The sequence below is a fragment of the Quercus robur genome, chromosome 3, assembly GCF_932294415.1.
Source record: "Quercus robur chromosome 3, dhQueRobu3.1, whole genome shotgun sequence".
NCBI classification, from domain to species: domain Eukaryota; kingdom Viridiplantae; phylum Streptophyta; class Magnoliopsida; order Fagales; family Fagaceae; genus Quercus; species Quercus robur.
In genome coordinates, this window is record NC_065536.1 from 64,192,805 (window position 1) to 64,217,191 (window position 24,387).

General features: G+C 34.7%; 3 protein-coding genes and 1 pseudogene across 5 annotated transcripts; 2 read left to right on the forward strand and 2 right to left on the reverse strand.

Moving 5' to 3' along the window:
• Window positions 1-133: 133 nt before the first annotated feature.
• LOC126718881 (methyltransferase FGSG_00040) lies at window positions 134-2,120 on the reverse strand. Its single transcript, XM_050421246.1, has one exon. The coding sequence runs from the start codon at window positions 1,990-1,992 to the stop codon at window positions 397-399; it is 1,596 nt and encodes a 531-aa protein (XP_050277203.1). The 5' UTR covers window positions 1,993-2,120; the 3' UTR covers window positions 134-396.
• A 1,407-nt stretch (window positions 2,121-3,527) lies between these two features.
• LOC126718882 (anaphase-promoting complex subunit 2) lies at window positions 3,528-12,484 on the reverse strand. 3 transcript variants are annotated; one of them, XM_050421248.1, is made up of 17 exons: window positions 12,093-12,477; window positions 11,877-11,966; window positions 10,848-11,079; window positions 9,694-9,986; window positions 9,418-9,489; window positions 8,597-8,841; window positions 7,848-8,264; window positions 7,541-7,742; window positions 7,295-7,409; window positions 6,908-6,990; window positions 6,244-6,363; window positions 6,006-6,094; window positions 5,847-5,928; window positions 5,209-5,400; window positions 4,506-4,574; window positions 4,264-4,413; window positions 3,528-4,101 (listed from the first exon to the last, which is right to left on the reverse strand). In XM_050421248.1, exons 1-16 carry the CDS (start codon window positions 12,327-12,329, stop codon window positions 4,291-4,293), a joined length of 2,661 nt encoding a protein of 886 aa, XP_050277205.1. In that variant the 5' UTR covers window positions 12,330-12,477; the 3' UTR covers window positions 3,528-4,101; window positions 4,264-4,290. The 3 variants fall into 3 exon arrangements, 2 of the variants coding, with proteins under 2 accessions (XP_050277205.1, XP_050277204.1); XM_050421247.1 differs by having other exon boundaries at window positions 3,528-4,112; window positions 4,263-4,413; XR_007653137.1 differs by lacking the exons at window positions 3,528-4,101; window positions 4,264-4,413; window positions 4,506-4,574 and adding an exon at window positions 5,500-5,575 and having other exon boundaries at window positions 5,254-5,400; window positions 12,093-12,484.
• A 932-nt stretch (window positions 12,485-13,416) lies between these two features.
• LOC126718883 (mitochondrial uncoupling protein 3-like) lies at window positions 13,417-16,347 on the forward strand. The gene is made up of 2 exons (XM_050421250.1): window positions 13,417-13,853; window positions 15,410-16,347. Exons 1-2 carry the CDS (start codon window positions 13,458-13,460, stop codon window positions 15,950-15,952), a joined length of 939 nt encoding a protein of 312 aa, XP_050277207.1. The 5' UTR covers window positions 13,417-13,457; the 3' UTR covers window positions 15,953-16,347.
• Window positions 16,348-22,191: 5,844 nt separating this feature from the next.
• On the forward strand, window positions 22,192-22,776 carry LOC126719937 (mitochondrial uncoupling protein 3-like; annotated as a pseudogene).
• Window positions 22,777-24,387: the final 1,611 nt, after the last annotated feature.

The following is a 24,387-nucleotide window of genomic DNA, read 5'->3' on the forward strand; positions in this document are numbered from 1 at the left end:
AAAAGGGTGAGGTGGTGTCTAACTCGATGCATTTTAAGAAAAAGAAAAACGAATAGAACCTGTATTAGTTAATAGGCCAATATCTTTGTATAATCTGATTTGAAGCAATTAAACAGATCAGTGGTACCAGAAAGAAAACTGAATGGAACTTGTGTGTAGCTAAATAGTTTTGTTAACAACATGTCAACAACAACAACAACAACCAAAAAAAAAAAAGCAGAAGCTAAGCTAAGTAGGTTTGTTAGCAAGAACAAAATGAATAGACTTGTAGCTTGAGCCTTGAGGTAATATAACTCGAAGCTATTAAACAAATCAAAGTGGCAGGAAAAAGAAAAAAAAAAGTAGAACTTGTGTGTTGCTATGGATTTTGTTAACAATGAAAAGATAATAGGTTTGTCAAAATAAGCCAATCTCAAGTAGAGTCCTTAATGCTTGTTTCTTAACCACCTTTCCATACACTCCTCTTCCCAGCTTCAAAGCCCTCTCCTTGTCCAACACCCCTGAACTTTTATTCAATCCTTCGATCAATGCCTTCAATAACCTCTCATCACTTCCCATTACTTCAACTAAACTATCCACCACCACGTCCACAGCTGGAATCCGCTGTCCCCATCTCTTCATTGACTTCTGTGAACCATAAGCCTCAGAATATGCAGACCAATAGGATGCCCTCAAATAGCCTTTCTGCTTACCCCTCACTACACATCTCCTCATACATTCCTCTAATCTGTACACTGCACCACCCATATCTATCCCTCTTTCAAGGCCAATTTCAATTTCTCTAATCTCTTGCTTTTCACTCATTTCCTCCTCAAACTTGCACCTCTTACAATTACATTGAAACCCCCATGAGTTTGACATTTCTCTACGCTTATCCAATGGCAAAAGCACATCATGATAAGCAAATGTAATCTCTTCACCTGCCTTAACATCCCTTGAAACATGAACCATCACATAATCCCCTACATGCAAACGCCTTGCATTAGGACTACAAGCATGGTTAATGAATGAAGCTAATACCCACAATCCAACACCATAATAATCACTGTTCCTCCCCAAAACTTTGGCTGAAACTGTATCTTCAACCAGAGAATTCACATCCAAGATGTTTAGAATACTAGCCATATCAATCTTCTTATCCAAGTCTCTTCTTTCCTCTTCAGCCTCAGGCCTAAAAAGACTTATATCTGGAACCTCTAACACGTCCTCATCTTCGCCAATTGACAATGTATTAATCAAATAACATGTTCTAGGACATTTTGCAATTGAACTTGTAACTTTATCAATGAAATTCTTCCACATAACCAATTGGGCATTCTCACCTGAATCTTCACTAGGCAATATACCTCTCTCTGTGGCAATTGCTTTGGTGACCAACACCAAAGTCCCAGCATCAATGTTCTTTGTTGCAAATAGGCCACGCCCACTAATCACAGATTTCCTTATCTGCACAGCACCAATGTACTCGGCTAGTTCTGGGGACTTTCCTCGATACTTGTTTACAATCCAATCCGAGAGATCAAAGCCTCCGGTCCTTGATAAAAACTCTAGCTTTTTGCATTTCTCCAGATACCCATTAAGGCTTTCAGCATTCTCATTAGCCTGAGGATCCAAAAGAGCAGTGTTGAAACAGTCCAAAGCCATAGAGTACCTATTGAGATTTAGCAAAATCTTACCTTTGCATAGCAGGGTCTTGAAATGGGTACTCTCAATTTTCAAAGATTGTTCACTATCCTTCAATGCTTCATCAAATTCTCTCAGCCTGGACCGTGCCTCGGCTCGATTTGAGAGCCCTAAGCAGAGAGATTTGTGGAGCTTGGAAAGGTTTTCTGGGTCTAAGTGATGTTGGGTGTTTGAGATTTGGTCTTGGCAAAGATTGATGAAGTGAGAGTAGGCAAGTATGGAGTCTTCCCATTCTTCTCTGAGGAGGTGCTCCTTGGCTTTGGATCTGAGCTGTTGCATTTGCTCTTCGGCCATTTCGAGTTCTGTCATTGTTTTTTTGATGGTAGTGGGTGGTGGACTGAAACTGCTTTTGCGTCTTTGACTGGTCAGTGGTGAAGTATGTTGAGGGATTTGAATATGAGGATTTTGTAACGGTCAAATTGCTTATTCTAAGTTTTAACTTTTGTCTCACATTTTGTTCTGTAACGGCAACGGCTATGTCGGGGTTCCTTATTTATTACTATTATTACTATTTTTTTATGTTTCTTTATTTATTAATTTAGTGTTGAGTAGAACAGAGGAATACTATTTTTTTTACACGAATGAAGGCTATTTTATAGGATTAGTTTTATAACAAAGATTTAATTTATTTAATTTTATTTTGTTTTAATCGGAGAAGAGTAAAATGTTTAATTATAAATATAAAAATATATGTTTAAATTTTAAAATCTCAATCCACCTAACTGATTTCTTAAAAAATGACAAGATATCATGTACACATTTTGATTAGTAAAAAATTAAATGGTTATTCTTCATTTTACAAAAAAATGAAGAAGATTCTAATATTATTTGTTGAGTAGTATTTGTTACACACACTGTTACATACCTATTTTTTGAATTGAAATTATGAGTTGAAGACATGATTTCAAAAGTGAAATCATGTTTTCAACTTACTATTTTAGCTCAAAACAAATTTTCAACTTATTATTTAGTTCAAAAAATGTGTAATAATTTTTAACAATGTTTGTTTAGCCGAATTTCTTACTGATATTGACAAGGAAATGTCAACTCACGAGACAACACATGCTTCATGATTAAGAGGCTCTTCATTTACCTTTCAATTATATAAAAACCAGTATATATTTGAAATTTAAATTCTATAAGTCTAAGGCAGGTAAAATGCCACATATTTAATATTTTCACACCAAACACGTCCAATTTTTGAAGGAGCATTATTAAAAAGATTAAACTAAATCCAGGAAACAATAAAAAGATGAACTTATCAAATTTAGATACGTCCTCTCTCACTCAGTCCCCATCAAATCACAAATTCACAATTTTCAAAGATACCAACAAATTTTCCTCTCAAACAAAGACACTATGAAGATCACAACCAAAAAGATAACGCCTTTTGAACAGCTTGCTTGTTCCCATAATATTATAGGGCCTTATTTGAACACTGTAAAGGATGAACCATTGCTAAACTGGGATAATCTGGTGCAATACAAAAAGTTAAAAAAAAAAAAAAAAATTATTGGCTAATTGATTCAATTGCACCTGGGTATTGCACTAAATCTCAATCCACCTAACTGCGAGTTCTTCACAAGACATCATGTTGAGGTTCTTCAACTTTCAATTAAGATGAACAAATGACATTGATTGCCGTCGGGAAATTATGAAGATCTGCTGACTTACTGCCATACATCTGCACTTATGCATCATTTTGTTGACATTTTAGACCGGGCCAATGATTTAAAAAAAAAAAAAAAAAAAATCACATTATCTAATCCTTCTGAGACTATCTGAGGCCCTGTTAGAATCATAAATTTTGCAGAAAGCTCACATTCTTAAAAGCATAAAAGGAATGCTTAAAAGAAATTCAATGGATTCCATATGTTACTAAGCTCTTTGGTAGCTGTTATGTAATTCATCAAAAGATGCAGCAGTTTCAAATTTCAACAGAGAAGGGCCTCAGGGCCATCTTAAAATTCAGAGCGCACACTTAAGACTTATACACCTATTAATAATACAAATCATAATAAACTTACTAATTAATGGATCAAAGCCAAAGGAACCTGTTAAGAATAACTCAAATAAGATTTTTTTTTTTTTTTTTTTTTTTTTTTTTTCAAATTCCTGCAATTTTGAATGCCTATTCTCCAGAACTCCAGCTGTGTGCATCCATATTCCACACGCCAAAAAAATGTTGTCTGCAGAGAATTGAAGATGATCTTAAGAATAACCCAAAATTGCTCTCCACAGATCCATTGGAAACCATCTTAAAAGACACTGCAACTTGCATCAGAAAACAGGATGATGTTCAATTAGCATCCCAACTAGAACTCGGGATAATTGTGACACACTCCTGCCACAAAGATTTGCCATCTTCACAGGGCTATGTACAGATTGCAAAAACTCTGAAATTTTAGCACTCTCTTCCTGAAGACATTCCGAAAACATTGGGAAATGCATATATGAGGTTCAATTACGGTAGCTCATGAAATGAAGAGAACAGAAAAGTATATAACAAGATTGTGCTTTCAGAAGCTTATCCTGTGACCTTTCCACTCTATAATAGTTTAACTCTAAAGGAAATCTCACCAGCTCTACTTGCTTAATGACCAGTCTTTATTTCTTCATGAAATACATTCCATCTCTCAGTTCCAACTTTTCTTCAGAAACTAGACCAGATAAGAAGCTCTGAAGTTGTTGGAGTGATTTATCGTAAGGGGGGTCAGCTACGCAAAACATCTAGAGCAATGTGTTAAAAAGTAATTTAGTTTAGCAATCATGAAATTTGTAGCTAAATCAAAATTTAAGGAGCCTGTTAGAACAATTCTTACCTTGAGAGTATTATGAATTCGATCTAATGCCATGCTTCCAAAGTTTGTGAGCATCCCCATGATAAATTTCTAGAAGCAAGTGTGATTTAGAGTTATTCATAGAACAAGATGACAATTAATAAATTTCATGCAGATGCATAAGTACTTGTAAATCTTCCTTTTAATTCTGATACTTAACCAAATGATTGCCCAGGGCTAGCCAAATCTAACATGGTTATCAGAGTAAGCCAGAAGAAACAGTTTTTTTTTCCCAGTCATTTACATTTTCAGTGCTTTCTTTCTTCCCTCTTGGGAAGGCTAGTTCAATAATTACTACTTGACAAAGCTATGATCAGCAACAGAAAATTATCTGCTGGAACCTAAAAGGTTGTTTGATGATCCAATTCTGGAGTATTATCTAAGGCTAGCTTTTTGCTGAGTGAAGAGAGAAATTTCTGTTCTTCCCCATCTCTTTTTCTGGGGATATCTACTTCTACTTAACCTTGGTGAGTTAAGAGTAACTTTTAGTTATAGCCTTTAGTCCAAAATGAAACACCAGACCCACCCAACCCTATAAATAAAAGTAAATATCCTTCAAAGCAGGGTCTTGAGTCTGACTAATTTGGAATTTGTACGAGGAAAGTCAGAAAAAGAAACAACGGAACAGTTTCAAACAACCATTCATGCAATTACGTCAAATAATGCTCAAATTCACATCACATACCTCATAAATAGTCATTTCCTTGCGTATTTGATCCTCAACAGAGGCCACAGATCTCTCTCCCTCATCATCACCAACTAAAATCTCCTCACAACTACCACCATTTCCACCATTCTTATTAGTTTCAACCATACCTTCCATCAGGGTAAATACATGGTCATTAGAGTCTGCCCCAAGTGATTCTGCAAGGATTCCCTGATTACAAAAGGAGGTTAATAAAATTAGTTTTCATCTTGACCCTAGCCCTTGAAGATTGTAATATATTTGAATATTTATGGATTACCAAATTTCTACCTAATTGAGCAGATTTAACCAGTACTTGGAAGGGAAAAAAACAAAAAGCTTGACTTCACAAAAAAAGCAACAAAGCCTACAATTCAAAATAACCACAAAGTCAATAAAAGAAGATTGGTGCCATTGCCAGTATAATGTGGAAAGTTCTGAGGTAAAGGAAATTGAACCAAGCAAGTAAGCCTTATTTTTTTTCAGCTATAAAAAATCTATTGAGTGTCCAACACTAATTGATCATTCACTAGAATGAATCATTGAATTGGTCATGTATGTTCAGCAGCAATCCAGGAGTTTTCATTAGATCTATCAAGTGTCCAACACTAATTGAGTAAGTGAATGTTATCAGATACCTTGCTTATCCAAAAATTTATCCTTCGATTGAGTACATCTACAGGTAAGCCAATAGCAGCTGCAAGATTTTTAGAGGTCCAACTGAAAGTAGAAAATATAAATGCAGTTACACTACTGATGAATAGCATATAATGCATTCAGATAATTCCCATGGTTACCTCGTTTGATCCTGAAATTGCATAATAATTGCTGCATGTACAGGTGCCACTGTGAACTGCACTGCCCTATCTTCAAATTGCAACTCCAACTGCACATCCATTATAAATAAAAAATTGAATGATTTACTGATTCAGGACAGATATAAAGGAACTGGAAAAATTTTGCTTTGTTTAAACATGGGAGTAATCCAAATATCAGTGTGTATCAAATTGCATTTTTTTTAATTTTGAACCATACCTTGACTGTACCAAGATTTTTCTTCCATAGAAGCTTACGAGGGGTTTTGATTTCATTAAACCTCTTTGCATAATCAGAGAGCAGGTTGTCAACTGGCTCAGGCACATTAAGGGTCTCATCCTGAAAATTTTCTTTAAGGTTAATAGAGCAAAAATAATTTGTCACTAAGGAAAAATGAAATTGTTATTTGAAAAGAAGAAATTTTAACCCAAGTATATATATTGTTAGCAAGGGACAGATTTAGGTCTATTGTGTTGGTGTAAACAGATACTTCATGCAGAGACAGCAGAGAGTGTGTGTGATTGCAGAAATGAGAAAACATGTAAATATGCCCAATCATCTAGATAGCACGTCAAGTAATATTGCCAGAAAACTTTTTTTTTTTTTTTTTTTTTTTATAAATAAATTAAAATTTTATTGAAATAAGACTACTTAATGCACATGTACAATGAACACAAAGGAGTCTAAAGAATTAGAAACAAATTATTCTGTAAAAAAAAAAGCAACGGCTAAAAAAGAAATCAGCAATGAACTGAACGGAGTTACTATAAGTAAAACCCCATGTAGGAGACCGTCAACAAAGATCACGTAAATTATCATGCCTTTTCCAACTACCAGAATTTAAAATGATTGATATTAATGATAGCAGTGGTGACCTCTATACCTGGATTGGAGGCCAGAAATTAGAAGATATGATTGTAGCATCAAGAATATCCATTGACACTGCAGACTCCCCTGGCTCAGCCCCTAAGAATTTATTCAGCAAAGATTACTTGAAAATTTTTCATAAATGAATAGATCATAAGAAACTAAGATGGCCTATTGGCAATCATGGCACAAGTAGTCCCAAAAACTACCAAAGAAAGATATAAATCATAATGCTACACTTATTCAAGCAAAATGCCATCCATCATAGTTCGTAGATTTATTTGAATGATTTGGATATGGAAAGTATTCTTGCCATGGAATGTGAAGATGGGTGTGGCACCATCAAATTTGATGAGGTGTCACCTAATCATAGTTTATCTCATTCCTAATTTCAAAATGCTACCTGTCAGAGGGGTCTGAGCAATGGTTGCTTTTATATTGGAGTTTGTCCTCTTTGAATCTATCAGGTCATTGAGCATTATTTCACATTTTTGCATGCTGCTCTCTCCAAAATGTATCTGCAGGATGACAGTACCACCATGAAAATGAAGGCGGAAAATTCTAACGCAACAAAGAGGATGCCAAATGTCAACTACAACCAGGAGAGCTAATTAAACAGATCAAAGACTCCAATATACAAACCACATGCCTTGAGGAGTTCTAAAGTACGTATCTCTGAATCAATGTCATAATCAGATTTGTTGAGAAGCTTTTCTGCCAGCATAACACGATATTCATTGACTAGTTGGTCCTTTGAACCAATTATGCCAACAATCATGCCAAGTATGTCAACTTTCCTCCGGTTCCTACTACCTTTCAATGGGTCAGCTTCTACAGGATCAGGCTCCCAGCTGACAGGCAGAATTCATGGAGACATATATCAGTCAACTGACAAGGCAAGCTTAAAGGTACAACTAAGTTACATATCATCCATTGCCATGATAGCATAAACATACCAGGCAGCATTGATCCATGCTTGCTTGTCATCGGTGATGAAATCATCATCAACACCAGTATTCTCTTGACTTTCTTCATCTCTATTTAATTCTTCAAGAAGGCTATCCCCAGCATTTCCAGATACATTAGGATTTCCACCAGTCCCATCAGTTAACATTGTCACAATGCATTTTATGGTATCTTTCCTTCCCCTTAAGTAGTCTCTTATTGGTTCACCAACTGCTTCAAGAAAAACACCTGCCGGGTCTATTGTCCGTAGTGCTTTAATAGTTGAAACATATTGATGCAGTATGTCATTGGTTGAGGCACCAGCAGTAAGCAAGCGATATTGTAGTGCTGAGATAAATGATTCAACCAACTTAGAATGTTGTCCCGTATATTCAAGACATTGCTTTAAATCTTCAATAGCTGGAGAGCTGCAAAATTTATTAGAAAAAAAAATTAGGAAAAGAAAAATGGAAAACAGAGTGAGGACAACCACAGGAGAATCTTTCAGGCATTCAGGTGATTGTATCAAACATTAACACCCATTTCACCATCCAGTTGATATAGAGATCTCATCACATCAAATTATGTTGCAATTATAGCTACTGTAAGAATCTTAATTCTCTTCTCATTTATAAGAAACAAAAATAAAGCAAGACCAGAGCACAATTTGACAACTTGACCACTGTAACAATCACATTTACTTGACTTCTACAATGGGAAACCAAGGTTAATACCAGATTAAGAATGTAAAAGGAATCACCTGTCAGGATAATCCACAATTATCTCAAATAGTTTGGCTATCCTTAAATCTTGCAATGTCTCATAAGCAAAATACTCTAGCCGCAACTGCCATCTAACAAGTCCTTGAGAGGGAGTATCAATTCCGGGATAGCATGACGAAGGATGTGAAGCCAAAGGTGATTTGAGACCAGATGAAGGACTATCATAACTAACAGAGTCACCAAGATAAGCAAGAAGTGCACGGAAGAACTGGAGAGGCACAGCCTGGGAGACATAACTCCAAGTATATGGAGTCATTTATTAGTAGCATAAAAATATATACCTAAACTAGAAAACTAGCATGGAGGACAGTAGAAAAATAAGCAGAAGAAATACAAAACATGGCAAGAAAAACAATATCAATTTTACAGCATCTTGCAGATTGCATTCACCCTATGCAGGAAGAACTTTTGGACAATTACAGTAGCTCCTGAAATCAAATCAAATTACTGTTTATGACCAAAGAACTAATACAATTTGTATATAGCCATATTATAACTAACAAATAATTTATATAAAAAACCCAATTACATATAAACCAAATAATTATATGCCTAGCTGAAACAACTATAATATCTTCAGCAATTGTTCAATGACCTTCCGCATATATAGACAAGAAAACATCTGTCATATGGTATAGACCAGTACAATTTAATCCATTAACTCAAAAAGAGGACCAGGTTTATTGAATCAAAAGTGCAATGCAAATGAAAACATCTTGGATAGATAACAGGTTAAAACATTAGGGATTTTAGAAAATGATAATTAAAAAAATAAGGCAACACAAACAAGAAAAAATACCTGTATCCACCCTTTAATGGACTCCAAAACAGAACTTCTGTAATCATCACCAGCCAAATCATGTACTTTAGCCTGCCACACATACAGGAAAATTTTGATGGGACCCAAAGACAAATTACATACAAAGAAAATGTGAGATGTGATTCTCACATATAGTATTGGAAAAGAGGATGACCAATACAACAATACATTATTGGAAACGAAAAGAAAAAGGCCAATGTAGAGGTGAAAAGAAATAAGCTGGACAGCTATTGCAAAAATGGAACACATGCTCACCTTTAGAAGCAGAAATATGGCAGAAGAATAGGCATCTTCAGTCATAGATGTAAATCCAAGACTTCTAAGATCTCGAACAACCTTCCCAATGTTCTTTACCAACTTATTGTTCTCCAAGAACCTACCCTGGTGAGAACATTCATCAATATCCATTTCACCAGTCCTATAAGAGATTTTGCTTTTTTCATCTAAATCCATTTCATCTTTGTCTTGAGATTCATCATCATCGAACTCTCCACCCATTATTGTACTCAATTCCTCCAACCTTCCCTTAAAATACCAGTGGAGTATCTCTAAGAACATTTGGGAGGTAAAAAGAAGAAATTAAAGTAAAATCAGGAAATTGTTACACACTTGCACAAAGCTAATTTTTAGACAGCATAAAACAAAAGATCTCCAGTGTAGATAATCAGGTAAAATAAGAAAAGTGGATTGTTTTAATCCTAAAGCACACCTAATTACAGTTGAGTGACTTGACCTTGTACTGACTAGTGTAGTGGAGAACTGGGTGATGGCAAACAAATAGAACATTCAGCAGAAGATCAATCCAACACATGGTGCATCAAGACAGCAATGATTGCTGCCCCATCTATATCTAGTTACTCAATGAGCTCAAATACTCCTTGGTATAGAAATAAGTAGGTTTCCCAAGAACCCTACATGGTAAATACTTCTTAAAGCCTCCCAATTCAATCAATTGTTGAGGAATACATTCATTCTTTGGAAAAAAATAAATGCATATATTCTTTCTTGGGCTTCTATGTTTTTAGGGAGCACAGGGTAGCACCAGAATATAACAAAATAATTTAGATTGACGATTATCAATCAAAATTTAAGCTTTTTTTCTTCTATACTGAGCCACCAAATAGAATGTATTCACTTGCTATGGATACTGACATGCAGATCCAAGCAATACCTGAACCCGACCCAAATAAATTTTTGATGCATCAAATGTGAATTTATAATATCCATCACCCAAACTTTCAATCTTCATAACACACAGAACAAGCCAAAAATGAAAAGATACTTAGATGAAGGATGCTAACTACCAAATAGCATTCATTGAAGTCTAGTTTTTAGCCAACACGAACTCAGCAAAAACACTATGCTCAAGAATACTAGTAATCAATCAAGATATATCATTAAGTATATACCAGGAAAATGCCGAGGAAGACTAGCCATAAGCACTGAAGACACAAGTAATTGGTATCTAGAAAAGAGATGGCTTCTCTCCGCATCCGAAGGATGCCTTCCCTCAGACATCTGATCCTTGTAGGACTGCAAAGCATGAGACAACATCAACAAGCACTTCTCCTGGTATTGCTTTTCCGAAGATATCTCTTCTAGAGCTTTGCACAACACTTCCTGAACCTCACTCTCGCATATCTGCACTTCACAATTAAGCCAATGAGTTGTAGCTTAATGGCATCTCCTCTCTCTCTACATTACCCTCGTAAATGTAATGTAGAAGGTGAGATCGCCAGTTCATGATCCACCATATGTGTTGTGTGTATAATTCCAAAAAAAAGAAAGAAAAGTGCAAGTCACCAATTTTCCAATTCAATACCTTATATTTATCAAGAATTTTAATTGATCTCTCCCTCTCTCTCTCTCTCTCTCACACACACACACACACACACAACTATAAGATGTTTAAATTTCAAGTTTGGATAACATAGGGAACCTCTCTAAAGAAAGGCCCTTTAAACTTGCTTCTAGCTAGTAAAACCTACGAGTAATAGACCCCACCCATCAGAACCAATTGTCGGGTAATTCAGAGGCACCCATGACAGGCTAAACAGTTTATGCCTGTACCCAGGAGCACTGTATTTTAGAATTTTCAAGAGTCTTGTAGGCTGTAGCTCAATGGTGTTGCCTGGTCTCCTTCTTAAGGAGAACCATGATTCAAATCGCCCTTTCCACTTGTTGTAACAATTGAATTATAAAAAAAAAAAAAAAAAAAAAAAAAAAAAAAAAACTTTCTTTATTTTAAAAATACCCAACAAAATGAGTATGAATTGAATAGTAAATAGCATCCAATATATGAAATTTAGTGTGCATGTTAAGAATGAAAACATATAATCCAAAGGTGAAAAGTTTGAAACTTTAATCCAATAATAAGCTATTGAGTGATTGTAACATTGCCATATATATATAGAGAGAGAGATTGATGCTATACATACAGGGGGTTGGTTTTTGGAGAGAGTTGCAAAATTGGTGTAAGCATCAAAACGGCGCCAAAATTTCGAAGCTCCATTTTGCTCAAAAATTTCCTGCACACACACAGATAACGAAACCCTAATTGGAGTACAAATTTTCAAAACAAATAGTGCCCTAACTTTGAAAATTGAGAGCATTATGACAATCTTGCATAAATAGATACATATGTATATATATACCTCTAGTGACTTGAGAAAGTGGTCGCGAACGAGAGAGTGGAGGCCGTGGTGGCAGAGGGAATGGACGTGAGCGATGAATTCGGGGCCGACGGAGAGGTCACCGGCGCCGGTGAGAAGGGTTGCGGTGGTGGCGCAGAAGCCGGTGTAGCTATCGTGGATTTGTCGGATGGAATCGTCGGTGAGAGAGTCGAGAATCGCTAGGTTGCTGGAGGAGGAGGCGGGTCCCTCCGTCGCCATCAAGTTTTGATTTTTCTGTGTGTGTGGGGTTTTGCCGCCACTGTGAGATTGAAATGGTGTTGGGGGAGTGGAGTTCACAGTAGTGTCACTTTTGCTTTTGCCATTGCTTCTTTTTTACTAAACTCGAATTCACAATTACTAAACTCGCACGTATAATAAGTCTTAAAAACTTCTTACATTTCTATCACTAAACATACTTTGCATACAATAACATTATTCATTTATTACTTATACACTATATAGGACTTTAAATACTTGTTTTTTTTTTATTATACTTATAATTTTATCAAATTTCAAACAAATCAATAAAAATGATTGATAATTCGATATTGTAAATATAATTGCATACAACTTACAAAAATTAAATTCTTTTATGGATACAATTTTGAATATTCATTTGTTAGATTGTTAAGGTCTAATAATCACATTCATTATTATGTTAGTTTGTAAACATTTTAAAATAAAACTCATAACAACTTTAGTATTTTGTTATTAAAAAATAATAATCCAAGCACAATATTGAGAATTATGATTAGCAGAGTTGGAGCGCGCACTAAGATTGAACATGTGGCTTCTCAACAACTTGATTTTAAGTGAATTTATATTGATGTTGTTTTATAATTGAGCTAGTAAGTTAAGTTTGGTGTCCGTTTGGTGTCAATTTATTTAAATTTTTGCTAATTATTATTTTTTATTTGTATTTTAAAAATTTTACATTAACAAAATAAGCTAAAACTAAACAAAAGCTATTGCAAGATTATATGGTGTTCAAGTTTGGTACGAGCTAGTCTCGAGTTGACCTACAATGCAAAAGAAAGACAATCCTAAAAGCTTACATTAACAAACATAAACAAGCCATTCATCAATTCAAGGCAAAGACTCATCACCTGGCCCCATTTGGGCCTTTTTAAAAAAAAAAAAATTTTTTTTTCCCTTCAATACTATTTGGGCCTCTTAGAGGCCTTTCAAAAACCCATTTTTGAGGTCCAAACCCGCTAAACCTAAGAAATAAACAACAAACGGCACGTCGTTTATCCCCGAAAACACAGAAAAAAGAAAAAGAAAAAACGTTTAAATAAATAAAGCTTCATTTGCAGAGAAGAACAGATATGAGAGTGAGAGTGAGAGATGAAACCAAGCGGAGAAGAAGAACGAGGTCAGCTCCGGGCCCACAAAAATACCCACGTGAAGCTAATCCTGACGTCACTCTCGGCCATGGCTGCCGAGACCTCGACCTTCCCAATCGACCTCACCAAGACCAGGCTTCAGCTCGACTCGAGCTCGAGATCGACCACCAACGCGTTCCGAGTGGCCTCGGAGATCGTTCGGGAGCAAGGTCCGCTAGGGCTTTACAAGGGCTTGTCCCCAGCGATTCTCAGACACCTCCTCTACACTCCCATTCGGATCGTAGCTTACGAGAATCTCCGGAATGCGGTGGTCTCCGCTGACGGTGGCGGTGGTGGTGGTTCGCTTTCTCTCTCTGCTAAGGCTCTCGCCGGCGGTTTCTCCGGTGTCATCGCTCAGGTAAAAGCCTCAGCTTTTTATTATTTATTTATCCAAAATTATGGTTGAATTTTTATTTTATTTTATAGTTTAGACTGTACACATATCATATATTAGTAAAGAATTTGCACACTAAATAATAATAATAATAATAATAATAATAAAAAGATTTATTTTTTGTAGGTAAGAATAATATTATGGCGATCGATGTATGACCAACATGACAAAAACTTTACTGGTTGAACTAATTGGAACCTAATGAAAAAAAAAAAAAAAAAATGCCCGCCATTTTGGAAATGGAGTTGATTTAAAGCCTTGAAGTTTGTGAGCTCTAGCTGAAATGTATACATATATTAACACTCAAAGCTGCAAGTGATTAGTGGTTAGAGAAATGTGTGTAATGGGAATGGGATATGCCCTTTGAAGGTGCTAATTAAGAAGTTACAGGAATAGATTTTTTGTTAAGAAGAAAATTGAAGAAAACTCAGTTCAAGTCTCCTAAGTTACTCTCCGTAGTAAACGTTTCCATTTACTACTATTGTTATGTAAGAGATAAGGAACTAAGAATAAGTCATAGGAACACCAAATAATTGCTACAATTGACCCACTGCTATTCAACAGACAATAATTGTTAAAATCCTACAGGTTACTTATTATAAATGTATGCCTTAATGAACATTTACCATGATTACAGACAATCAACCCCGCATTGTATAAATTGATCAAGTTGGTATTTAGGGTCCTCTGTTTAGTGTTTGTTGATTTTTTGTTTTGTTTTTTGTGCTTCTTCAGTTAAGCATTACATCTTTTCTGAAAAAAAAATATTCCTGGCATCATTTTAGTATATAGCTGATAGTCTTGGAGTTCCTATTTAAGGATAAGAAAGAATCATCCTGCATTCCTTTTAGTTTGACGAGTAAATCTTAAGCTATTCATTGGTTCCATAGAGGATATCAACTGGCTAAAGGAAGCACGGACATGGGTACGACAAGGTGACACGAGCAATTTCTGAAAAAATTATAACATAAAACAGCCAGTACGACACCAGTATGACACGGGTACGGCACTCTACATGAAGTGTCCATGCTTCCCAAAAAACTTGGCCTGATTAATGGGGCAGCATATGATCTTCGATCTCATTTTCCTCTTACAGAATATAATACTTCTTTATACTTATATATATATATATTATACTTTTTCACCCCTTCATAATAATCTATATATGATCTTTGATCTCATTTTCCTCTTACAGAATATAATACTTCTTTATACTTATATATATATTATACTTCTTCACCCCTTCATAGGAATCTACTTTTGTTGAGGCACTGGCAAAGAAAATAGATTATTGGTTTCGTCATTATTGAGCCTGCTTATATCTTCTGCTTCATCTGGTCACCGGACCTTTGGGATTTTAGGCATCTTTAAAAGTTTAGTGATATTTTTAGTAGCCAAATGATATTAATTCCTGCAACAGATATTAATTTAACAATAAAAATCTTTTGATTTATTTGTTAATGCATGACATCTTTGTTTGATGAGTAATGTTAGTTCTCTATTTGCCATTAGTAGTGCAGGTAGTGGCAAGCCCTGCTGATCTTGTTAAGGTGAGGATGCAAGCAGATGGCCGTTTGGTGAGCCAAGGTCTCCAACCTAGATACTCAGGCCCTCTTGATGCTTTAAACAAGATTGTGTGCACAGAAGGTTTTGGAGGACTTTGGAAAGGAGTTTTCCCAAATGTACAAAGAGCATTTTTGGTGAATATGGGAGAATTAGCGTGCTATGATCATGCAAAACGTTTTGTTATTCAAAATCAAATGGCTAATGACAATATCTATGCCCACACCTTGGCCTCTATTATGTCAGGTCTTTCAGCAACTACTTTGAGTTGTCCAGCTGATGTAGTAAAGACAAGAATGATGAACCAGGCAGCAGGAAAAGAAGGGAAGATTATTTACAACAGTTCTTATGATTGTCTAGTGAAGACTGTTAGAATTGAAGGATTAAGAGCACTATGGAAGGGGTTCTTTCCAACATGGGCAAGGCTTGGTCCATGGCAATTTGTGTTTTGGGTCTCTTATGAGAAACTCCGACAAATTGCAGGTCTCTCTTCCTTCTGATAAATTATTTGATCAGCGCTCACCTTGCAACTGTTAAGATCTCCTAAATTAGAGCCATTGATAAGCACCTTTTCAAGCTTCAAAGATGGCAAATCAATTACCCTCTTGCATGCAATGATTCATATATCTGTTGCATTGGATGGTTATTAGCGTGAGTAAAAGAGTAACACACATTATATCAGTGCTATAGAAAAGCCTAGTCTTTTGCCCATTTTAAACTATTCTGAGTTTTGTTTCTCAGCATGTAATAAACAGTTAGCTGGTGACAACTGATATTAAGTGACATTCATGTATTGAAGATCAGATTTGCATGCAGACACCACCTTTTAGTGGCAGGTCCATTTACTGAATTGTATTTGGAAATTTTGCTTGGAATGCTCAAAGGCATTTTACAATCCTAAATGTCTTTGTAGAGTTTTATTTATGAACTAGAAATGTATTTACTCTACACAAATGTCTTTTAGATGGCGTTCGATTTGGAAAATCTAATATATTCTCTTGTATTTAGGTTCCAGAGGATGTTATACAATTCTTGGGAATATAAAGATGCTCGCATTTGATCTAATAAAGGATATGATAAGATTTTTAAGTATATAAGATTCTCAATGTCTCATTCCCAAGAATTTTGAAGGGATTTTTGTTCTCAAACTACTCATTTTGAATATAAACCTGAAATATCTCAAGAAAAATTAATAATACTAATAATCTCAAGAAACAAAAAACAAAACAAAACAAAAGCTAAGACATGGCATAAACACTTTGTATTGTATTGGGGTGAGGCAGAGGGAGTAGTCAGGTGTGGAATGGAGCATAAACATGAACATGATACTATCAATATGGCACAAACAGAATTTTCGAAAACTCTGGAATGTGAACACAAGACAAGTATTCCATACGCATTCAAAGGAATTCAAAAGTCTGCTTATTATAAAGTTTTATGGGCATCTAGATTTCCTTTAATTATTTGCAACCAAAGAATGTTTAGAAACTCAAAAGATGACTTAGAACCAATTTCATGTATGCGTCAACTCTCAAATGGCAATCCAAATGTTTAGCCTGTGTTCAGTGATTCTACTAGAGCCCTGATTGAGAATCGATGATTGATTAATAGTAGAAGCCTTGCCTTGCCTTATGCCTGCATTTTTTTTCCAAAGATACATTAGAATTTGAAACTATTACATATACTCCATTATATTTCTTTTTATTATCGGATCAAAACATTAATAGATTTCTTTTATGTGTAGATGGAATTCAAATCCAAGTCCATTATTTGGCAACAAAAGATTTTATTAGTTAAATTAATTAAAACTACTACTTTGTCATACGCTAATTATTGTTGCACATGCTGAGTTATACATTAACGTACACACTTTAGCTGAAACCATGTTTTAAAGACACGATTTCAATTACAATTGTGAAATTATAAAATCGTGTTTTGAAAAATATTATTTCACAATTATAATTGAAATCGTGTTTTCAAAACACACTTTTAGCCATGTATTCTGTACACAGTATCTAACTATCACCGCTCTTTGCCAATAACTCTGGGCTGTTTCTACAGGTGGCAAACTTATTAGATTTTTCCTTACTGCAAATTAATGCAATTTATGTTTCAGATGATCAGCTGTAAATATTCAGTACCCCCCACCTTCCACAATTCAATTTCTTCTTGAAGTTGCTTGTTAATTCCTGGTTCCCACAGATGTTTAAGACTCTATTGTCTGATTGGAACTGGACCAGACTTTGAGCCCATTTGCTTGCCCCAGCTACTTTAAAGTGGGCTGGTTTTCAGTTTCAAGGCAATTAGGTTAGCCAGCTGTTAGATAGTTGGGGTTTGAGCTCCCTTGATTGCATCCATATAATGATAGGCTGATAGAAAACTTTATGCCTGTTTAATATTCTAGTTATGGAACAACCATTGTTACTTCTCTTTCCCATCTGATATCATTGTGCACTACTAGTATATGTTAGAGACTAATGAAGGTAACTTAACTTCCCCACCAAATTTGTTTGCAGTTTAGTATTTAGTAAATGTAATCCATAAATGGCTTCTAACTATACCAATTTATACCATCCTAAATGTGCAAAGCTGGATGTTCACAAGTCAACCCCAAAACACATGGAACCATCATAATATCTGTGATTGCCATTTTTCCTTTTATCATTAAATATTATAAGTAAGCTACTCTTTAGAGTTACCATATTTTTACAACTTTATTTAAAAAAATAGCATCATAATTCGAAAAAAACACAGGTTACATCTATGTTATACCTCCAAAGGATTAGCCAATTACATTTAAGACTCTAATTACTTATATTCTTTTTCTAATAAACGCTTGATATGAAACTTGACACATACGACAACACAACAATAAAACCCAATCCAATCAAATTCACAAAGTTTTCTATCAGCCTATCATTACATCACATGGACCCTTAACTCTAGCTAACCAATGAACTGGCCTAATTTGTTTCTGAAGTTCTTGCGGCTTTGTTAATCAAAAGCTCTAAATATGCATATATTATATAATAGCCATTAATTCCACCTTGTTATACTTGACACAAGAAAGATTCCTACATATCTCAGACTCAATGTACAATTGGACCCTACGGAATTACAGATCACTTATAAATGTAGACACGTATGACACTTTCTCCAAAAATAGATTTACCAGCTTTCAAATGAATCCCTTAGACCATTAGCATCGAAGAATGCTAATGCCATATTTAAGGCTTTTTTTGGCATTTCATAACTAAAAAATATTTGCTTTAAAAAATGGTATACCTCATTATTGCAAAATTTTTTACAATAGTGCTACAGTACAATTCTAAGTTTAGAATTGTACTGTAGCACTATGTTAAAAATATATATATATATTTTATTCCACCCCTTAGCTGAAAAAAAATGATGATGTGAAAGAAATAATAAAGAAAGATTAAAAAATAATATTTTAATGAAAAAGTAAAATAATAGAGTTTTTAGATGTAGGGTGTATTATAAAATGATATGGTATAATTGATAAAATAACTTTTTGAGATGGTAAAATAAAATAGAGTACCATTCTTCAATACTGATGCTCTTAATCTCTCCAAAACAACTCTGGAGTCTTGAGTAAACCAAACGAAGAAAGAGTTGTGTTGTTACAAAATAGTGAAAATACTGTTTTTTTTTTTAATAATCAAATAGTGAAAATACTGAAACACTTGTTCCCATCGAAGAAACATAAGTGCATGCTTTTCACAAAGTACTCTTGCTTTATTTATTTATTTTGGAGGATATGTCATAAAAGTACTGCATTAAAGGCTTATCATAGTTGGTTGCTAAATGCTAATACGTAACAGACTAACAGGATATGTCAAAACCAAAATAATAAAGGACCATGATACCGAAAGGTGAAACACTGTAACTACACAGCCCCTGTGGCTGTTGTTTAGCTTTTAATATATTCCAGGTTTACCAAAAAAAAAAGAAAGGTGAAACACTGTAGGAAACCAAAAAAAAAAATGGTACCGAAAGGTAAAACAATTGTGCATAAATTTCAATGGGGTCCCAACTCCCAAGGAGTACTGAAGTGATTAAAAAATAATACGTCTCCAACTACATTTCAATATGGATGTGACAGTATTTACTCGAAATAACTCTCCAATTTAACGTAGAGGTACTGTCTTCTTCCAATAAATAACTAACATACTCCAACAAAAAAAAAAAAAAAAAAAAATCTAAGGAAGAGTACTACTCCACAAAATAACCAATGAAATAGTCTTAATAGGGCTTTACTGTGCTTCAAGATATATGCACATAAGTAGCTTTCCCAAACTGTATGAGAAAAGGATTATCTTAATTTGAATTTAATCATTTTCAATATTAAAATTAAATATTATAAATCTAAAAGTATATCTATGTCACATTATTTAAAACTTTAAGAAATAAAACGGTGAAATGGACATGATCTTTAAATGAAATGGATAATGTTCTATGAGGATGATATAGATTTTTTCTTTAATATGTAAGTTTTGCTTTGAAAATGATAGAAAATTGAAATATTCAAACTAGTGACATCTGTTTTACAAGACGTAATCTCTAACTAATTGTGCTAGTCCTTGAACTTGGGGATAATATATCGATAGAAAACCTATTTCCTCTTAAGTAAAATGGTACTTAATGGATACATATTGGTATCATAAGAGCATATTATGTAAATGAAAACAGGGAAATAAGATTTACAAGTTGACTTGCAAAAAACCCTAAACGAAGTCATGCACTCATGCTAGTCCTTTTAAGGTGGGTTTGGGGACTTATATATATGCTTCATAAATTTCATCTACCCCTCATCTTAATAGTTAACTAATTCATTATGGAGAAAATTAAAAAAGCAACAACCTGTTCCAAGACACAGTTACTTCTAATAAAAACATTGCCTTGCCACCACCTTCCTTACGCGTCCTGATATGAATGGCAACCTTCTATATATGTTCAAAAAAAAAAAAATAGCTACATATTTTAGGATTTTTTTTTTTTTTTTTTTGGGTTCATGAGAATAGTCCTCTTTAGATTTTTGCAAGTGAAACACATAAATTATATCAAATTTAGATTTTAATTAGCAGGCTTTAATTAGCTCAAAAAATTTTAACAAAATCAATGAGCAATGGTATGCATGTTAAGGAATTACATAAACAAAATTTTAGGGATAATATGACAATGAGCAATGGTATGCATGCTAAGGAATTACTGGGTTGTATTATAGTACATATGATTTTAATATAAACATTAAAGAAAATTCCTAATAAACTAATAAGATTAGTAAGTAAAAACTAAAACAATTTGGTTCTTTTGTAAATAAACATAGACGTTAGGGTATTTGTAAAGGAGGAAGCTTCCTAGAATTTTCTCATCCCAGGTGATTGGCTAGCTTTTCAAACTCTTTCTGTCATTTCATTTGTACTTGGACTATAGAAGTAACTCAAAACCCCAAGTGTTTTTGCTAGAAAATGTAGACCCTTGGTGCTAATGGGCTCTTTGCTTAAATGACACTTCCTTATTTCATGTAATAAGATAGAGGACGAGATCATCAGTTCAAAACTGTTGGGTATACACATGTTAGTGAAGTCTTGCATTCTTCTCATTATTATTCAATGCAAGACTTTATTCACACGTGTATACCAAACAGTTTTGAACTGATGACTTCATGTAACAAAAGACTTCACTCGCATTGTGATGGGTGCCCTTTGAAGGTGTTAATGAAGAAGTTACGAGAGTCTATTTTCGTAAGAGAAAAATTTAAGAAAACTTGGTAAGTTTGAGGGAAACTGGCCCCCCAAGACCTAATATACTCTCTGCAAACATTTCCATTTTCTGCTACCCAATTGCTACAATTAACTTACTGCCAATCAATGGACAATAATTGTTCTAAACTAACTCAGATCCAAGTTATCCAACAAGTTACTTCTAAAAAATATATGACTTAACGAACACTTACCATGACTGTAGATTATCAACCCCGGCTTGTATAGAATCAATTGAGTTGTTTTTTAGGGTCCTCTGTTAGATGGTGATATTTTGTGGTTCTTCAATTAAGCATTACATCTTTCTAGAAAACAGAAAACACATTCCTGGCATAACTTTAGAATATAGCTGATAGTCTTGGAGTTCCTATTTAAGGATGAGAAAGAATCATCCTGCATTCCTTTGAATTTGACAGGTTAACCTTAGCTAGACTATTATTTAACTCCATAGAGGGTATCAACTGGCTAAAAACTTGGCCTGATTGAATGAGGGAATATGATCCTCAATCACTTTTTTCCTCTTACAGAATATAATGCATCTTACCCCTCCTTATGAGTGTACTTTTTTCGAAGCATTGGCTCAGAAAATGGATTATTGACTTCGTCAGTATTGAGTCTGCTTATACTATTCCACCAAAAAAATTTCTTTTTAGTTTAAAATGATCAATATGTGAAACTAGAACAAGTTATTGCTGAGATTTGCACAGGAACATATACATTTATCTGGTGTTTCATTCGTTCACCAGGCCTTAGAGGTCTTGGGCATCTTTAAAAGCCAACTGTAGCTTTACTTTCAAATGATTCATGTCATGTCCCAAGTGGATGAACGCATGAATGCTACAAGTTTAATGATATTTTAGTAACCAAATGATATTAATACCTGCTACAGTTCTTGGTTAAACAAGAAAACCTGTTGATTAATTTGTTTAGTGCATGGCATATTTGTTTGATGAGTAATGGTACTTCTCTATTTGCCATTAGTAGCGCAGGTAGTGGCGAGCCCTGCTGATCCTGTTAAGGTGAGGATGCAAGCAGATAGCCATTTGGTGAGCCAAGGACTCCAACCTAGATACTCAGGCCCTCTTGATGCTTTAAAAAAGATTGTGCGTACAGAAGGTTTTGGAGGACTTTGGAAAGGAGTTTTCCCAAATGTACAAAGAACATTTTTGGTGAATATGGGAGAATTAGCTTGCTATGATCATGCAAAACGTTTTGTTATTCAAAATCAAATAGCTAATGACAATATCTATGCCCACACCTTGGCCTCTATTATGTCAGGTCTTTCGGCAGCTACTTTGAGTTTCCAGCTGATGTGGTAAAGACAAGAATGATGAACCAGGCAGCAGGCAAAGAAGGGAAGATTATTTACAACAGTTCTTATGATTTTCTAGTGAAGACTGTTAGAATTGAAGGATTAAGAGCACTATGGAAGGGGTTCTTTCCAACATGGGCAAGGCTTGGTCCATGGCAATTTGTGTTTTGGGTCTCTTATGAGAAACTCAGACAAATTGCAGGGCTCTCTTCCTTCTGATAAATTAATTGTTCAGCACTCACCTTGCAACTGTTAAGATCTAAATTAGAGCCATTCATAAGCACCTTTTCAAGCTTCAAAGATGGCAAATCAATTACCCTCTTTCATGCAATGATTCATATATCTGTTGCATTGGATGGTGATTGGCGTCAGCCTCTTAAGAGTAAAAGAGTGCCACACATTATGTCAGTGCTGCCTAGTTTTTTGCCCATTTTAAACTATTCTGAGTTTTGGTTCTCAGCATGTAATAAAACAGTTAGCTGGTAACAATTGATATTAAGTGACATTCATGTATTGAAGATCAGATTTGCATGTAGACACAGACTTTTAGTGGCAGGTCCATTTACTTGGAAATTTTGCTCGGGATGCTCAAAGGCATTTTACAATCCTAAATGTCTTGTAGAGTTTTATTTATGAACTTGGAATGTATTTTCTCTACATAAATGACTTTTAGATGGCGTTTGATTTGGAAAATCTAATATATTCTCTTATATTTAGGGTACGTTTGGATAGAATTTATTTTGCTGAAACTGAAAATTGAAAATACTGTAGCAAAATAATTTTTAAATGTGTGAATAGTGCCGTGAAACTCATTTTTAATGAAAAAGTTGTTGAAAAGTGGAATTTATGGGTCTGTGAACAGTGCACGGATGCACTGTTCATGGAAGAATAGTCAAAGTTGTGGCTACTGTTCATGAACAGTAGCCGTAACTGCTCAAGTCCCACTGAAACGCAGCTTGAAAAAAAAAAAAAGGGTAAAACGCAAACACAAAACTCAAAACGTGTATCCAAACCCCACCTTAGGTTCCAGAGGATGTTATACAATTCTTGGGAATATAAAAATACTTGCAGTTGATTTAATAAAGAATATGATAAGATTTATAAGTATATAAGATTCTCATTGGCTTATTCCCAAGAATTTTGAAGGAATTTTTGTTCTCAAGCTACTCATGTAGAATATAAACTTGAAATATCTCAAGAAAAATTAATAGTATTAATTATCTCAAGAACAAAATACAAAACAAAACAAAAGCTAAGACATAGCATAAATACTTTGTATTGTTAAGGTCTACAAAATGATGACCTGATCGACTTCAATTGGGGTGAGGGATAGAGAGTAGTCAGGTGAGGAAGGGAGCATAAACATGAACATGATACTATCAATATAGCACAAATAGAATTTTTGAAAACTCTGGAATGTGTACACAAGACAAGTATCCCATATATATTCAAAGGAATTTAAAATTTTGCTTAATATATGGCCCGTTTGGATGAAGGAGAGAAGGAGGGGGAGTGGAAGAGAGTAGAGTAGAGTCGGCTAAAAATAAGCTAATTTTAGGCTAAATTTACTTTACTCTACTCCCCCTCCTTCCTCCTCAATCCAAACGGACCAATAAAGTTTTATGGGAATTGACATAGTCAGGGCATCTAGATTTCTCTTAATTATTTGCAACCAAAGCATGTTTGGAAACTCAAAAGATGACTTAGAACCAATTTCATGCATGGGTCAACTCTCAAATGGCAATCCAAATTTTTAGCCTGTGTTCAGTGATTCTATTAGAGCCCTGATTGAGAATCGATGATTGATTAATAATAGAAGCCTTGCTTTGCCTTATGCCTG

What these genes read in the sequence shown, in the direction of transcription:
- LOC126718881 (XM_050421246.1), bottom strand. Translation starts at nt 1,992, where the DNA reads ATGACAGAACTCGAAATGGCCGAAGAGCAAATGCAACAGCTCAGATCC.
- LOC126718883 (XM_050421250.1), top strand. Translation starts at nt 13,458, where the DNA reads ATGAAACCAAGCGGAGAAGAAGAACGAGGTCAGCTCCGGGCCCACAAA. An exon ending in TCTCCGGTGTCATCGCTCAG is followed by an intron (nt 13,854 to 15,409) that starts GTAAAAGCCTCA and finishes TTAGTAGTGCAG; the next exon opens with GTAGTGGCAAGCCCTGCTGA.
- LOC126718882 (XM_050421248.1), bottom strand. Translation starts at nt 12,329, where the DNA reads ATGGCGACGGAGGGACCCGCCTCCTCCTCCAGCAACCTAGCGATTCTC. An exon ending in ATTTCTGGCCTCCAATCCAG is followed by an intron (nt 6,364 to 6,907) that starts GTATAGAGGTCA and finishes GAAAATTTTCAG; the next exon opens with GATGAGACCCTTAATGTGCC. An exon ending in AGGAAATGACTATTTATGAG is followed by an intron (nt 4,575 to 5,208) that starts GTATGTGATGTG and finishes ACTTGCTTCTAG; the next exon opens with AAATTTATCATGGGGATGCT.